The sequence below is a fragment of the Centropristis striata genome, chromosome 4 (assembly GCF_030273125.1).
Source record: "Centropristis striata isolate RG_2023a ecotype Rhode Island chromosome 4, C.striata_1.0, whole genome shotgun sequence".
Taxonomy (NCBI): Eukaryota; Metazoa; Chordata; class Actinopteri; order Perciformes; family Serranidae; genus Centropristis; species Centropristis striata.
In genome coordinates, this window is record NC_081520.1 from 33,254,127 (window position 1) to 33,271,413 (window position 17,287).

General features: G+C 39.5%; 1 protein-coding gene across 1 annotated transcript in view; it reads left to right on the top strand.

Moving 5' to 3' along the window:
* The window catches only part of sphkap (SPHK1 interactor, AKAP domain containing), a 37,212-nt gene extending 23,998 nt beyond the window's left edge, over window positions 1–13,214 (top strand). The window contains exons 6-12 of the mRNA XM_059331747.1: window positions 9–285; window positions 1,317–4,689; window positions 6,788–6,949; window positions 8,491–8,574; window positions 9,753–9,799; window positions 11,163–11,347; window positions 11,983–13,214. Of these exons, the coding sequence (XP_059187730.1) occupies window positions 9–285; window positions 1,317–4,689; window positions 6,788–6,949; window positions 8,491–8,574; window positions 9,753–9,799; window positions 11,163–11,347; window positions 11,983–12,135 (4,281 nt within the window). The 3' untranslated portion in view covers window positions 12,136–13,214. The remainder of the gene's footprint in view (window positions 1–8; window positions 286–1,316; window positions 4,690–6,787; window positions 6,950–8,490; window positions 8,575–9,752; window positions 9,800–11,162; window positions 11,348–11,982) is intronic.
* Window positions 13,215–17,287: the final 4,073 nt, after the last annotated feature.

Sequence of the window (17,287 nt, forward strand, 5' to 3'; positions counted from 1 at the left end):
TCATTTAGGGTGTGCAGCAGCAGCAGCAACAGAGAAGTACAGGTGTGTGCCTGGTTAAGTGTTCAGGGCAGAGGCGCTCCATGCAACCTGGCAACATCATCTTTGAGATCAACAAGTTCCTGATTGGTCTGCAGTGGGGAAAGGAGCGACAGCTTCAACAGGGCCGAGCAGCCAGGCAGCGGGTGGATGACGACACCAATCGCTCCATCTCGTCCATAGAAGAAGACTTCCTGACTGCCTCCGAACACTTTGGTGATGACAGCGAGGATGATGGTTTCAGAAATGGTGAGAATCATTACCTCAGTCATAGAGGTCTGGTTAGTTGTTCAGATATCTTAAGTAATATGTAGCATAGTCGTCTCACAGTATTACCATGATACATTTACTTGCTGCCCATTTAAAAAAAAAAAAAATAGTTGTATCAGCCTGGTATTTAAGGTCATCTTTACAGACTTAAAGGCAGACTATGCAGGAATTTGAGCTTACTGATGGTAAACACAACATTCAAACTTGGTCCCTCCTCCATGGCTAAAATAAAAATCAATAAGTACCCCCAGAATGGGCTTTGTCCATTTGATGATTCTCCCTGCTATATTTGCATCCACTACTTTCAGAGCTTTGTGCCCCAAGCCTGACACCAACAAATGTCTAATCACAGCATAATGAAAAGAAAAGAGAAAATATAGGCAGAGGGCAGGGTCTCAGTAGGCGTGTTTCCATTAAAGTCAAATCAAAATTTGATGGTAAATTTTGGAATGTCTCATTAAAGAAAATGCGAATTAGGGACATTTCCATCAACTGGTTAGATTGAATAAACAAAGCTGCATAAATGTACTTTCACCAGAAGATGGCAGTGTAATTGCTGTAGGCTTATCTGTCAAATAACAGTAGTATAAGAAAAACAGAGAAAGAAAACAGTAGAGCAGACCTCAAGTTTAAAAAACAAATATTGAGTTGAAAGCCTGTATTTCTTCCTCGGGTCGCTGCAACATTATAGAGGCAGTTATGTAGAAAGCACTGAAAGATTTATATAGTGACTGAGAATGTTAAACACACAAAAGTATGTATTTATTGCCATTATGTTGTCTTTGTGATGAATGAAATGCATTAGATTGAAATAATTCTCAGGAATTGTGTCCAAGGGGAAATTGAATGGGACATAGGAGACATAACTAAGCTCCAATATTCAGTGAAGGGTAAAACAGCCTAATGTTCTACTCTTGCTTTAGCACTTTGTTAACTGATGGAGCTGCTTTCTAATCAGTGTGGACATGTTTCATTCCCTGTCTGTCTCTGTTTTCCCTGTCTCTTCACAGAACCAGAGAGTGGTGACCTGGCAGAGAGCTTGGCAGAGGTTGCACAGAAACACTGTGTCAGACTTGCATGTCAGAGGGGACAGCTGGCCCATCATCACACCAGGGAGGATGCTGAGGTGAAAAGGGACGGGCATCAGCGAGCAAGCTTCCACACTAAGGAATCAGCTGGTCACTATGCCACCAATCTGGCTGAGTCAGTACTGCAAGATGCCTTCATACGCCTCTCTCAAGATGAAACCTCCTTTGTCTCTGAGGCAGCTGTAAGCGTGTCCCTCTCTAGTCGTCCTTCCAAAGCCACTGGTCATTCAAAGACCAAAGAGCCTTCCAGACAGCGCACCTGCTCTTTTGAACTCCCCAAGATTGTCATAGTTCAAAGCCCAGACAGTTCTGACGGGGCTGCAGAATGGCCAGAGACTCAGGTGTCTCATGTGCCTGAACAGGAAATCACTGCCAAAGCCAGAGCGATGCCAGAGAGTGGGACACAGGCTCATATCTCCCACAATGGAGGACACCCGTCCAAACATGTAGAGGTGGCTTTGGCCTGTGCTGCCAGTGTCATTGGCACCATTACCAACCCACAGCTGACAGAGCAGCTCGCCATGGAATCAGCCTCGGAGGAAGACACAGAGGATGACCTGCAGGAACCAGAGGAGAGGAGTGACTACTCCTTCTCTTCAGCCATGTGTGGAATGGCTCAGGTCGCTGGTGCTGTAGCAGCTGTGGAGCTAACAGAGTCAGGGGAGTGCGGCGATTCTGACGCAGAGTCTGCGGAAGCCTACTCAGCATCCCGTGGTCTCATGACTGCTGCCGAAGCCTCTGCAGCCATCACGCTGCACTGCAGTGTGGCAGAGGGAACCAGCGTGGAAGCATTTCGTGCCAACATTGCTGAGGTCCTACACAGGGAAGCAGCTGAGGTGCTGACTCAGCCACAAGGCTACAGGAGTGTGGCCCACCTGCTGGAGACCACGCATAACAAGATAGTAGATGGCATTACTTGTCCAAAACAATCCTACATGGATGAAAGAGAGGTGGACGACCTAATAAATGAGGTGGCAGACAGCTTATTCAAGCATGCTTTAGAGAAAGCAAAAAAGAAAAAAGAACTGGAGGGTACTGGAAAAGATGCACCGGGCCTTCAGGTTTTTCTGCAGGACAGTGTTAACAATTTGCTTTTCGATATCCTTTGTCTGACGCAGAGGAAAATCAGTCACATCTCTGGATGTGACCAAGACTCATTTGAGACACAAGAGGGTGATACTTGTGCTAGGGAGCCTGCTCCCACCAAGGAGAGCAAGGACCCATTAAGTCAACTACAGTGCATGGTTGGTCATGGCCAGTCCACTTATAGTGAAAACCGCTGCAGCATACTACACTGCAAAGATAAGCTTAACATGGTTCCTGAGCTGAAAGAGAAATATATGCTTGAGGAAAGTGATCTCATTGCACCTTCCTCTGCAGCACACAGCAAAGAGCAGCAGTCATCATGCAGACAGAGTCAATCGAAATCCACCTCTTTGCCTGCTAAGGACTTCTCTGACCACCAGCAGATCCCACAGGGCAGTGGAACCATCAGAGAACCTTTGACTGAAATCCAAGTTCATAACGCAGATAGGAGAGGCCGCCTAATCACAAGCAGTGACAGCAGACAGTCCTCTCTCACACCCCAGTCCTCACTCAACTCTTGCAGTTCTCTGCTCTCTTGGAGAATGGATTCTGAGTCCAGGACACCGATTACTTGCTATGCTGATGATTTGGCTGCTACAGTGGTGTCTATGGCCACAGAACTGGCAGCCATCTGCCTGGAAAACAACACTGGGAAACAACCCTGGTTCTGTGCCCTAAAAGGGACGTCCTCCGAAGGGCCAGAAGCATACCTGATCCCTGCTTGCCGTACAGTGCTCAGGAGGAAAGAGGCTCAGAGCAACAATGCTGCCTCCAAGAAACATCGGGCTCCACGCCTCAGTGAGATCAAGAGGAAAACAGAGGAGCAACCAGAGCTGATGGAGCGGCTGGTGAACCGGGTGGTGGACGAATCAGTAAACCTAGATGAACCGCAGGACCCATTCGCCCTCTTTGCCTCCGAAGTAACAGCCAGGATCATGAACTGCCCTGAGCTTAATGTGGTGGATACCTCCAAAACAGGCCAGCCACGCAGCAGGTTGCAGTGTGAGAGATGGAGCCGTGGGAAGGCAGCTAGTTATGAGAGCATTCCAGAAGAGGACACAGACCCTTCAGGCACACCCAACACCCTGGGCCTTGGCAGTCGGTTAGGTCAGAACTTGAGCCGTGGTAGCTCAATCTCTAAGCAGTCCAGCTGCGAGAGCATCACGGATGAGTTCTCACGGTTCATGGTAAACCAGATGGAGACTGAGGGCAGGGGCTTTGACCTTCTGCTGGACTACTACGCAGGGAAAAATGCCAGCAGCATCTTGACTGCAGCTGTTCAACAGGCTGCATCAAAGAAAAATGGTCACCTTAATGTCAGGGCCTCATCCTGCCTGTCCAAACAGTCCAGCACAGAGAGCATCACAGAGGAGTTCTACAGGTTTATGCTTAAGGACATGGACAAGGAAAACCGAGAGTATGGCATCGCCAAGACTAAGGAGTGGAGCAACAGCCTGTTCCCTCCTTCTCCTAGAACACCCTTCTGTATACGACAGTCCTCTGTCCCAGACCGGCGCTCCTCAGACTCGCGGCTGACTGTCAACTCGCCCATTAAAGCAAATTCTTTTGACGGTTTCGCCCGCAATGTGCATGGAGACACGCTCAATATCTTCCCCACCAACTCTGTGTCGGCCACAGGACTGTGTAAGTCAGACTCCTGCCTCTATCAAAGGGGTAGGACTGACCAGATTACTGACATGCTGATTCATGAGACCTGGTCGAGCTCCATTGAGTCCTTGATGAGAAAAAACAAGATTATTGCCGATCCGGAGGACAGTATTGAGCTGGAGGCTGCAGGAGACTCTCAGCCCCATGTGCAGCAATTTGCCAATCGCCTGGCAGCTGATATTGTAGATATAGGCAAGTCTGCACTGGGGGGCCAGCAGGAAGTAGCTGGGGTACAACCTGGGACGATCCCACAGCCACACATGCCTGTTGGTGAAAGGAGAAGGGGGTTCAAACAGTCTCATCTAAGCTGTGGTCGGAGTAGGTCCAGCCAGGAGCAAACTGGTACTGGAGTAGGGTCCGGGACTAGTGACAGCAGTGCCCTCCGTTTGAGGGGCCCCAGAGATGTGCCGCTGATCCACATCGAGGGAGATCAGAGGGATGAAGAAAGAAACCCTGATAGGACAGGTGGAAGACCTCAAGAAAAAACCACAGACATGTCAGCTACCAAGCGTACAGAGAGAGCTACGGGCAACGGCAGCAGGTAGTACACCGCTCACTGTCCTTCTCTGAGAGAGTCAGACCTCTTGCTTCAGGCAGAAAGTTTTTTATAGCCCAGCACCAGAAACATCATACTGTAGAGGTGAAAAGTAGAGATTAATCTGTTGGACAAGAGTAAGAGTGAGGGATGATAACATGGTTATTTTAAGGTTAACATCAAAAGTTGTCAAAGCAAATCAGCACTAAACAAATAAAGTCCAACAGTCCAAGCTAATTCTATAGATTTTCTAATCAAAGAGTGGCAGGTTCAATGATGATGCATTCACTATGAAAAGTGATCTATTTTAGCAGTGTGTGAGGTTTGACAAATCTTTGGCTAGACTATGACTCACACTGTCTGGGTGATGAACTGTGTTTGCAGAAAGCTTTTAGTGGCTTCATCTTTTATCCTCTGTGAGACTGTTAGACCCACCTTGGCCTCAACCACTAAAACCACAACACACTCAATATATACTTAGATTACACTGTTGAAACTAAAATAGCAAATAATTGGGGTGTCACATCAGATTAAAGATTGCTTGAGAGAAGTTGTTTGGCAAAAGGTTAGCTGTGTTTTTTTAGAGTCAGTTTATTTGCAAAAAGGGTATGTAGTCACTCTGATTAATACATATTAGACATGGTCACTCTTACATGTCTTATTCAAACCAGAAAGACATTTTGGAGAGACAAACAAAGCTAATTCTAAAAACTCAAACTGTGTGAGTGGCCTTTCAGAGGAAGCAGGAGAGCGTAGAATCTCCCAGAAGACATTTTAGTGGATATTCTGGGGGTAATGAAGACAGCAGCAGTTCATAGTGAGTCAATGAGCCTGCTGAAAATGTATAAGCAGAAAGAGCTGCTAATGTGCAAGATAGACATATAGAGAAAAGTTTAAATTCAATATCCATGTGTGGGGAGTCAGTTGTGATCTGTTGGTCTTTTACCGAGTGTTTTTTGAAAACATTCAGATCCTCAAAATAAGACTCAGTAGTGAATGAGGGGAAAACAGCTGAACTGAAAGGCTCCCAGGCCTCAGGAGAGTCACAAGACACGCTCCCTTTCACTTTACAATACATGTAATCCAGGAACAAGTGGAGTGCATCTGTTTGTCCCTTGTGTAAGAGTGGAACTCAATCACTCGCCTAGTCAATAAAACCTGATTTCCCTCTGGAGTTGTTGAGGATGGCAGCCCTCAATCATCTGATTATGACTTAATTTTATCAGTTTGCTGAGAAACACTGAAAATCCAGCAGTGCCGCTGGGGAGTGCAGTTTGCTGATGCATTAAAGATATTTAAATTAATTAGCTTTCTTTTTATGTGCTGCATAGTTATTTTAAGGTTTGTCATTTGTAGGACATTACTATTATCTGTAATTTTTAGTTGTAGTGCTGTTTATCAATCTACGTTGTTTTGGTGTGAGTTTTTCCTAGAAATTTCTGCCTTCTCATGAATATAATGGGACTAGATGGCCCTCAGCTTGTGGTTCTCAAAGTGCAAGAAAAAAAAGAAGAAGAAAGAAATTGGTAAAACCTAACAAGCAATTTCTCTTTAGAAATCCTGAACCGGTTTCTCAAGATAATCCACAGACTTTGTGGAAACTATACTAGAAAGAAAATAGAACTTATGCGAAATAACTCAATAAGGTCATGGAAAGAATTATTAAACCCTTGTTTTCTTCAATTCCTTGTTCATTTTAATGCTTGGTACAACTAAAGGTACATTTGTTTGGACAAATGTAATGATTTCAACAAAAATAGCTCATAAGAGTTTAATTTAAGAGTTGATATCTAGACATTTTCCATAGTTTTCTTGATAATATCCAAAATCATTATCAAGAAAACCATGGAATATGGCTAGAGCAAGGAGAAAACAAGGGTGGTCTAATCATTTACTTCCATGACTGTAGTGCTACAGCTAAGCGGAAAAATCTGTATTTTTGATTATGGGGCGAAATATACCTTAAAAAAGAATGTAAAAAAAACGTTTACAAGAATAGTGAACAGAGTAAAATGGGGAAAACAGCCAAAGTATCACACATTGCAGCCGACATTGTGCACTATCCGATGGTCATTCCCACCATCTTGCGATTTGCTCTCCCCAGCAGTGAAAGGGACAGGCCAACTGCGGCGGTGGCTGCAGTAGTGAAGAGCGACAAGCGTTCTATGAGTGCTAGCAGTGAAGAGAGCATGGGGAGCTGGTCCCATATAACCCCAGAGGATGACCCCCACGAGGAGACCAGTAGTTTTATCCAGCTGAGCGAGGGGTCAGTAACCGTTGCTCCTTGATACTGCTCCAAACGCTGCTGCTCCCACCCTCACCCCACTCTCATTGGCCCATTGCTACTGACACTTGTGCTCTCTTGTGCCACTGCCAATTTACTCCCTGCTGCTGCAATATCCATGCCTGCTAAGGCTGTATATGGCAGAGATCTCCCTCCACAAAGCCCTCTCCATAGCTCGCATTCAGGGCCAGACCCTGCCTGCACCCCACACACAACTACTGCAGTAGTAGGCTGCAGTGGTACAGGATGTGACTTCTCACATCAAAAGCCTCTAGTTCAGAACATTTGCTACTCCTTTCTCTGCTTCATTAAATTCTCATTCGTTGTAGCCAACTACACACACTTTTTCAACTTTGAGTCAGTGCTGTGTGCTTGCTAGATGAAATAAGCAAACAGTAGAGATGGCCCAGCTTTCATCTTACCTTAAAAACAACAACATATATAAACATTATAAACTGTGTACTTAAGTGCAATTATTTATAAAGATATGTTTGGATCAGAGAGGAAATGTTGTTCAGTATGGTAATGATATAAGAATTTAGCAGTGGTGGAATGTAACTAAGTACATTTACTCAAGTGCTGTACTTAAGTACAATTTTGAGGTACTTGTACTTTACTTGAGTATTTCCATTTTATGTAACTTTATACTTCATCTCCAATACATTTTAAGGGCAAATATTGTACTTTTTACTCCACTACATTTAGCTGCCTGCTTTAGTTACTTTTCAGTTCGAGTTTTAACATAAAAACATGAACAACTTAAAGTGATTAGACATTGTTTTAAATTAAACCTCATAACAGTATATTAAGTAGTTAAAAACAGTCCTTTCTTTACCAAATTAAAACACTGCTTACATAAATGCATCAATAGAAATTATCCTATAATATATATAGAATATATAAAATAATCTGAGTGGGTCCATTCGGCAGAACAAGTACTTTTACTTTTGATACTTTAAGTACATTTTTATTCTGGTACTTTTGTACTTTTACTTCAATAAGTTTTGAATGCAGGACTTTTACTTGTAGTGGAGTCATTTCACAGTGTGGTATTAGTACTTTTACTCAAGTAGGGATCTGAATACTTCTTCCACCACTGGAATTTAGCTTTGGCTTAATTAACTGCATTAGTACTTGTCTTCACCACCACAACACTTGCTGCTCCTTGCAACCTTTCCATCTACCTGCTTACTTTAACTCCACCTCATTTCCTGATCCATGTTGTGACACAAGGGCACGGCTGCCAGCCCTGCCTGTCCACCCTACCCGCCTAAACTACCTCCAAATCTCCTCATCCTCATATTCAGGCAGGCTTGCTGCAGGACAAAAAAATCCCCAGCTCTCCCACCTTGAGCGTCCGATTCCGCTGCAGCTTCTATTTATATGTTAATCACCAGCTAATGAACAACATGACCTGCATCGCTGCGCCTGGTTATTGTTCTCTTCACAAGTCAGTGATCATGTCGGATGTCTCAAGATAACATTCGAATGACGCTATCTGCTGTTGTTTTATTGGTTAACAGGAACGGAACCAGCAGCGCATCCAGCCTCGGCCTGGCAGACCTGGATGCTTTTTCTGATGTACCCACTCAGAGCACAGTAATCAGGTAACTGTCACTGTCACAGGCAGGTGCTGAAATCTTCCTCATTAATGTGTCTCTCTGATGCCCATAATGACATATTTTTTTCTAAGAAGACAGGAAATCTGTAGACAGTATATTGCTTTTTCTCATTTTCTCACCTAGAGCATAGCAAGCAGGTGTCATGTGACTGTGACAGGCTGCTGAATTAACACTCATGTACATGACAGATTAAAGCTAATTACATAGTCCACCATTCTAGCACAGACAATGACGTTCTGTTTAATAGAAATAAAAGCCTCTCCAGTCTGCTGCATCTATTCTATAAATCTATCTCAACTGTAAACTTTAAATCAGATGCAGGAATTTATTCAACTTGAACTCAAGGATAAACTGATTCGATTCTGGAGATCAAAATTCAAGGTCACTCTGACCACAATACATTAATAGGCTAATAGGGAGCCACATGAATGAGTTCTTAAACCCAGAAGTAAGTTAACATTTTAGTGCTTTGGGGTCTGACCTCTCCAATGAGGATTTTGATTGGTTTGGTTGGTTTTTGGTTAGATGTCGGAAATAAGGTCTGTGGTTAACACAAGCTGCAGAGATGTTAATGTTTTGTTGTACGACATAAAATACATCAGTAAATACCCCCACTTGTGAATTTTTAGGTTTTTACATGTCTTTAAAAAGGCCGTTGCTAATAAGTAGCTAAATGAGACTACAGTGGTTGTCGGAGACATTAAACATCTTCACTCTGGACACGGATGGGAACTCTCTCACTAGTCCGCCTCACAGCCTCTAGTCATAGAATTAGTCTTGTAGATTGTGGATTAGGTCAATAAACAATTTATCAGGCTACGGTTTCACTAGCTTGTCAAAACATAACGGTAACATAACGGTAGCATAATTACTATAAATATAACATGTTAATTAGTGAGCTTTAAAGGTGCTGGTAGGCTTTTGTTTTTTTACCTTTTGACAGAGATAGGCTAGCTGTTTCCCCGTATTTATGCTAAGCTAAGCAAACCAGCTATTGATTCCTATTTACCATACAAACAAAATATATATTTTCTCATCTAACTTTAGGCTGTATTGTGAATAAGCACCTAAAAGGTTGAACTATTCCTATCAGTGATACTGTATGTTACTGTAATTTTGTAAAAAAAATGTAACTGAAACAATTTTTTTTGTTCCTTTCACAGTGAGGAGACTGAGAAAGGACATGCAGCAACAAAGGAAAATGCTTTTGGTAAGTGTTGTGATGGATGTCCATGTCCTCTCAATATGATCAACTTCTTAATTATTTACATCCTTCGTGAGCTTTAACATCTCTCTCTAATCACTGTTGAGTGACTCGACACACAGTATGTGCAGGGTCTGTGATTAATCCCTGAAATGGTTGCGTTTCAATAGAGGCATTTTTTTTCTCTGAATTAAAGATGGTCATCAATAATTGAAAAGGGCCCATAGTTCCAGAAGTGTCTCAACACAAAGTTCATCTTTGTTTCATGACTTACACTCCAATTAAGTTTAACTCAAAGCAAAACTGAGCACAGGATATTTCTATTTTATGAAGCTGAACATGCTCTATGATTGCATGGAAAGATTTGCCATGTTGGCTTTTGATGACCAATCTCTGTGGCTTACTACAGTGCTTTGATGTTGTGGACAACATAATCGGTGTTCAAGGTGTTATGTAGAGATGCCTCTCGACTAATATCAAGGTCAATTTATTGTCATTGTACGGTGGCCCTGAGAGCTCACAGCAACTGCAACTTAAGAAAACACATGCAAATACACAAAACACAACCAAATTGAAAAAACATTTTCATCAATTTTACAACACAAGCGCAGCATTTAGAAAACGTGATGCAAAGACCACAACACAACAGAAGTGTTTCCAGAGGACACTTAAAAGTGATGCACACGTCTGGACATGTGATATTATCACAGTAAGATAGTGCTAATTTCACATTATAACGATCCTAGCCTGCTAACGTTAGTGGCCGATCCAAAGCATGCTAACATTAGCAGCTGATCTTATCCTGTTAACGTTAGCTGTGATCGTTAGCGTGCTAACGTTAGCGGGCTAGCAAGACCAACTCGGTGCCTTTGAGAGAGACCAACTAAAACGTGTATCATTCATTTATTTGATTTGTTTAACTGCAATGTGATTGATACAGGCTAGAGGGCTAACGCTATATGCCACGTTATGTCATGAAAATATCATTATCATGAAATAACGTGATTATTTCACATTACAACGTGATAAAGTGAATCATTATCTTGAAATAACGTTGTGATATCACATGCTGGTCCTGAAATGTGCATCATTTTTACGTGTCCTCTGGAAACACTTCTGTTGTGTTGTTGTCTTTGCAGCACGTTTTCTAAATGCTGCGCTTGTGTCGTCAAATTGATGAAGATGTGTTCTCTATTTGCTTGTGTTTTCTGTATTTGCATGTGTTTTCTTAAGCTGCAGCGCTGTGAGCTATCAGGTCATTGTACAACACAGGGATGCACAACCAAAAACACTTGCAGCCCGTTGATCCTACGCAAGAAAAACACAAAACAAAATCTGCAGTGCATGACTGTCACCTTTGATTTTTCAGATAACAGCTCAGTGAGGACAGCAGGCGGCAATAGTAACCTCAGGGTGCTATTGGTGGTAAACTGCGACCTTGAGCCTGAGTGTGTGGACTCCGAGCTGAGAGTGGTCCTGCAGTGGATTGCTGCCTCCGAGCTCGGCCTTCCTGCTCTCTACTTCAGGAAGTCCAGAGAGAAGAGGATTGCAAAGGTATGCACAGCTTGTAAATCAAAAGCTTAAAGCATGGGAACTCATTTATCACATCATTGTTATTTAGTTTTCTTTGATTCTTACATCATTGCTTGCCTGGAGACAGGATTTTCATACTAAACTATACTAACTATGACATTTTTATGGTACAATATGTTTTCTTTTTTTTTTATATGCTTTTTTCTGCCACTTTTAAACATACTATACTACCACAATGATCAACATACTATTCTAATCTGTTTTTAAGCATCTCTGGACAAACTACACTATGACACTATTTTTTTTACATTTTTTTTTACATTTTTTAATTTTTTTATGACTGACTTTACTATGATTTTTTCTGATGTGTTTATGGCATACTATACAGTCATGGAAAAAAATATTAGACCACCCTTGTTTTCTTCAATTTCTTGTTCATTTTAATGCCTGGTGCAACTAAAGGTACATCTGTTTGGAGAAATATAATGACAACTACAATGTTGTTATCATTATATTTGTCCAAACAAATGTACCTTTAGTTGTAGCAGGCATTAAAATGAACAAGAAATTGAAGAAAAAGGGTGGTCTAATAAGTTTTTCCATGACTGTACGTTGACATGTATTTTTAGTTGCATTCATGATGTGTCTCCTCTCAGTTCCAGAGGGTGGTCCACCTGATGTCTCAGAAGGCGTGGCGGATTGCAGACTTGTTCAGCGCTGTGGTCCAGTTCTGTAAACTACACGAGAAGGAGGAAGAGGAGGGCCAGACTCTGTCCAGCCTGTTTGATTGGCTGTTGGAGACCCTGTAGCTTCCTCATACTGCAAACAAAAGACACTAATTTGCTCTCATTTCTAACATGTTCCTGTTTTCCAACCTGTCTCATCACACCAAGTATCTCCTACTGCAAGCTGAAAGCACAAAGCAATCAGCATACTTGAGAAATTCATACACCTCAATCCGTCCATGGATGTTTTATTTTCTTCTTCGCAGACATGAATGGACCGGTCTCCCTTTAATAAAAGCATGTTTTTATTTTCAGACTCAAGTCTCCAGTGAGTCACACACACACACACACACACACACACACACACACACACACACACACACACACACACACACACACACACAGAGCATACTGTAGGTATACGGGTGGGACATTCCTGATGGGAATGAACTAGCCTTCAAGAGATTATAGTCAGCAGGTTTTAACTGCTCAAGATTATATATATATATAAATAAATATATATATTTACAGATTCTCATAACCAAATTGTGTTTATTTATTTATTTATTTATTCCAAATGAACACACATAAGACAAAGTACAAATAGAAGATAGGATAATCAGGTTAAATTCTCCCCACATCTCAACATGCTCAAACTTTTTGTAAACTTTGTAAAAGAGGCTGTTGAAACGTAAGCCCAGAAAAAGCTCTTTCACTTTCTTCTGATAGCCACTTACTGTAGAAGTGCACATTTGCTTAAAATAAGCAAAATGCCCATATCTTTGTTGTGTTCATCGGTCAACATGCCACCTCTGTTGTGACCTTGAAATTCAGTTCAAAGTAATTATATTATCTTGTTCATGTTACTTGAGAACTGATTATTTTGGATAGCTGTACTGTATATACTGTAGATTTGGAACTGCTGCACCTTGGAGTAGTGGACTGCTCTCTTTAGCTTTTACTATGTCAAGAAGACAGAGTAAGGTTTGTAATGTTGAATTTGTATGTGAATTTGGTCTGTTTATTTCTCTACTTAGTGGTATTCTAGTGTTACATCAGCATTGGGAAAATAAAGCACACAATTCAGCTGTAAACTCTTGTCACGGTAGAAATGAATGTATTTATCTTTTGACATCAATAAATTTCTGTGATGTGAAATACAAGCTGTCTCAATTTCAAACATTCAACAGAAAGGAAACTAAATGCTCTTCATTGTCTGTTAATGACATTTTAATTAGATACTATATGATTTTTAAACCATTTTTTACATTCTATACCACCATTTTTATAGATTTTCTATATTATATTATATTATGAAATCCTTTACAAGATACTTTGTTGTATCTTAAATTACATATGTCATGGCATTTTATAGTATGTGGTTTTTTTGTTGAATACCAAAGTGACTAAATACCAAAGTAACTTAATGCCAGAGTAACTTAATACCAAGGAAACTAAGTACTAAAGTTTGTCCATAAATGCCTAAAAACACTTTATAATAATGATCACTTGATTTAATACTCAGTGAGCATTCTCATAGTACGTTATTGGTCTCAATTGCTTATATCAAGTTTTCTTCAATACAGCATGATGTTCAGTTTTTAAAAATGTCCGCCATTAAGAGTAAAATAGATGAGCAACCTGATGATTGACAGGTCACTACACAGTGCATTGTGTGTTTTCTTCTTGTTCTTTTACCCTTTCCTAGTGTGTTTAGTTGAAAAATGTTTCAAAAAACTTTTACATTGAAGTTTGTCCAAAAATGCTTTAATATTTTTTTAGAATACTACTTTGATAATGGTAATAGAATTGTATGTTGTGAAATACCCTGAATGAATATGAAAAATTGGGAAAAAAAGATTATCATGAAGTTTCTCCAAAAAAACGCTTAAGATTACAATGCTGATCATGGTTATACTATCGTATGTCCAAAAATATCATAACAACCTCATATTATAGTATGTCCAAAAATTGAAGAGGAAAAAAAGCCATGTTGAAAAATGGGAAAAACGGTCTAAACCAGTAACTAAGTACCAAACTACAAAGTACAAAAGTAGCTAATAACAAATATAGCTAAATACCAAAGTAAATAGTATCATATGTTCAAAAATATAATAAAAACACCTATATATTAAAATGACTTAAGTTTACCCAAAAATTGCTAATTGCTATTGCTACGCTTCAGAAAAAAAAACCCAGAAGAAACAGCATACAAGTATGGGATGACATTTTTAAATGTTTTATGGCATACTGTACTGACATTTTTTACATACTTTTTTTCCCCTATACTATTATTTTTTTCCCATTTTTTATACATTTTCATGGCAAACTATATATTATTATTAATATTATATATCATAATATTCTATGGCGCTTTTTATGTTTTTATGCCAGCTAGCTTTAAAGGGTGTCTTTGACAAAGTAATCGATTTGAATGAAGGCCAGTTTTTATTAACTTGAGGAGGTCATTTTTAGACATCCCATAATACGATGTTTTTACGCTATGTTTGGATAAACTATACTACTACATTTATCAACAGACTATAATTTACCCATTTTGAACATTTTCAGGTATTTTAAAATTTGACCATTTTTGACAAAAACCAATATGCCTTTTTTTTTGAGGGGGTCATTTTTAGACATCTCATAATAAGGTGTTTTTGTACTATTTTTGGACAAACTATGGACAACAGACTATAATTGACCCATTCTGAGCATTTTTAGGCATTTTGGAATTTGATCTTTTTTGACAAAAATCGACATATTTTAGACCTATTAACCGTTTACCAACAATTATAACCTATTTTGAAGGCAGAAATTGCCAGGTAACTGCTGGTCCCAGCAGTACGAGTGGTACAGTTGTCAAATAATATGAATCTTCCAGATGTTTTTTCCTGATTATTTTCATGGTTTGTTATCAAATGATTTATCAAAATGATTTTCTGATCCATATTCACTGTCAGGATGGTAAGGGATTCATAAAAGCATTCAATGGCCAAAGTTTAAGTGATTGAACATCAAGATTTATTGCTACTTTGCATGTAAATGTTACTTACTCTGCAGAAACTCTGCCGAGGGATTAAAAGAGAATTAATTAATTAACAACCGATCTATGAAAACAATAAGGAAAAGTTTCTGTGGTAACGATGTCTGACTGTGCCGTTGGATGTCAGAACAGGAATAGAAAAAAAACAAACACTGTCCATTCTTATTGATTGCTTTGTCAAAGACTCCCTTTGAAGCTAGACGGAAACGTTTATGGTTGTAAGCCATTTGATTAAAATTTATTCAATCATTAAAACTAGACATAACAACGTGGTGAGGTTTTCTTTTGGGCTATATTGGACAAATTATACTGATACTTGATACTTATACTTTTTTTTACATATTATAATATGGTGGGGTTGTTTTCATTTTTAGACATAATATTCATCATATTACCAAAATGATCCTATTAAAATACAGCGTTTTGAGGAATCCTTATACAAACTACACTATGATTTTTTTTTGGACATACTGTACTAAGATTTGTATTTTGACATAATATTATTACCATGATCACATACTATGACTTCTGACTTAATAAAAAGACTGACTGTTTTTGGTCTGTATTATGACCTTTAGTAAAATGCTGCTTAGAGGTGTATCTGGCGGGGCATGGAACACACATTTTATGTGCCAGGCACAGCACACAGAAATAAGGAGTATCAACAGAAAGAAGGTCCATGTACATGCTCACTCTTTCATTATTGTCTTAAATAAATAGTCAAAAGGATTTTAATCTCCTCTCTTCTGTTCTGCAAAAAAACGAACTCTAACACGGACATACCATAATATTGGTTTTTTAAAATACTTTTTAGACATGATATACCACTACCATGTTTAATGTATTATTCCTAAGTGTTTTAAGGCATTTTGAAATATCTGGGGTTTTTTTACATTCTTTCTTTTGGACAAACTACACTGTGACCATGTTGTGTAAAATTTTGATCTGTAAGCACTCAGTAAATTACAACACAAAAAAGCATTAATGGGTTGAAGTAGAAATGCGTTATTATTTTACAGAATTTTATGCAGCATACAGACTCTTCTGGTGAGAGACTTTACAGAGCACATACAAAGTCTCTCTCTCGATCAGAATAGAATAGAACTATATATAGTTTCCACCAGAAGATAGAACTTCACCACATTGGTGTACACAAGGTCTTAAAACAGCATCAACAAAGTCAAACCAAGTCTGGAAATACCACACATACCTTTGTATGGCAATATGTTTCATTATATGACATCTCATAAGGCCCGAAAACAGTTTCAACACACACAATGTAAATCCACTCCATTGGACCTGAACACTACATTTTTCGACATAGTATGCTATTATGTAGTATGTAGTAGTATATAGTATGCAATTATGTAGTATGTAGTAGTATATAGTATGCAATTATCAACACACTATTCTGTGGCATTCTTGGCATATTCAGACAAACTACACTATGACCGTTATTTTTTTTATTGTTTGACATACGATACTGTGGCGTTTAGTTTTTGTTTGTTTTTTACATACTCTAACATGAATATGGTGTTTTTTATATTAATTGTTGGACAAACTATACTATGAATGTTTTGTGACATACCATTTGGTGTTGAAAAATGTCAAAAAACGGTCATAGTGCATTTTGTTCAAACACGCCAAAAAAACTGATTAAAATATAACACAAAGTGAAATTCTGACATCCAATTTAATTGCACCATAAAATATATATGAAAGACAACAATGAAGAATCAATATATAGCAGCCGAATGAAGTGTGTGTGTGATGGAAAACAAGACTGTTTTTTGGCTCTCCTGTATTACTGATATTACTCTTCATGATAAACCTTCCTTTGGGTTGGTCACTCATTTTCTTGTGCTTTGTTCCCACCCTGACTATCTTAATTATGTTGCACTGATACAGTGGTACAACGAGTTATCGCCAACCAAGAATGTGCTACCTTACATTCTATATATTGTCAAAGGAAGTTAAAGTATGTTGCTATTGTAACTGGTAAGAACTCGAAGTGGCGATGAGGCCTTAAAAAGCATCAAATTTTACTTCAGGATTTCTGCTTGTTCTTTGAATTAGAGAGAGGGATTTTCTTGCAGCCATTATACTGCCCTACAAAGCCTAACTGCAGTAACTACACTTTTGGCTAAATTGAATTAGAACTAAAAATGAACTTGTTGATGTCTGTTCATC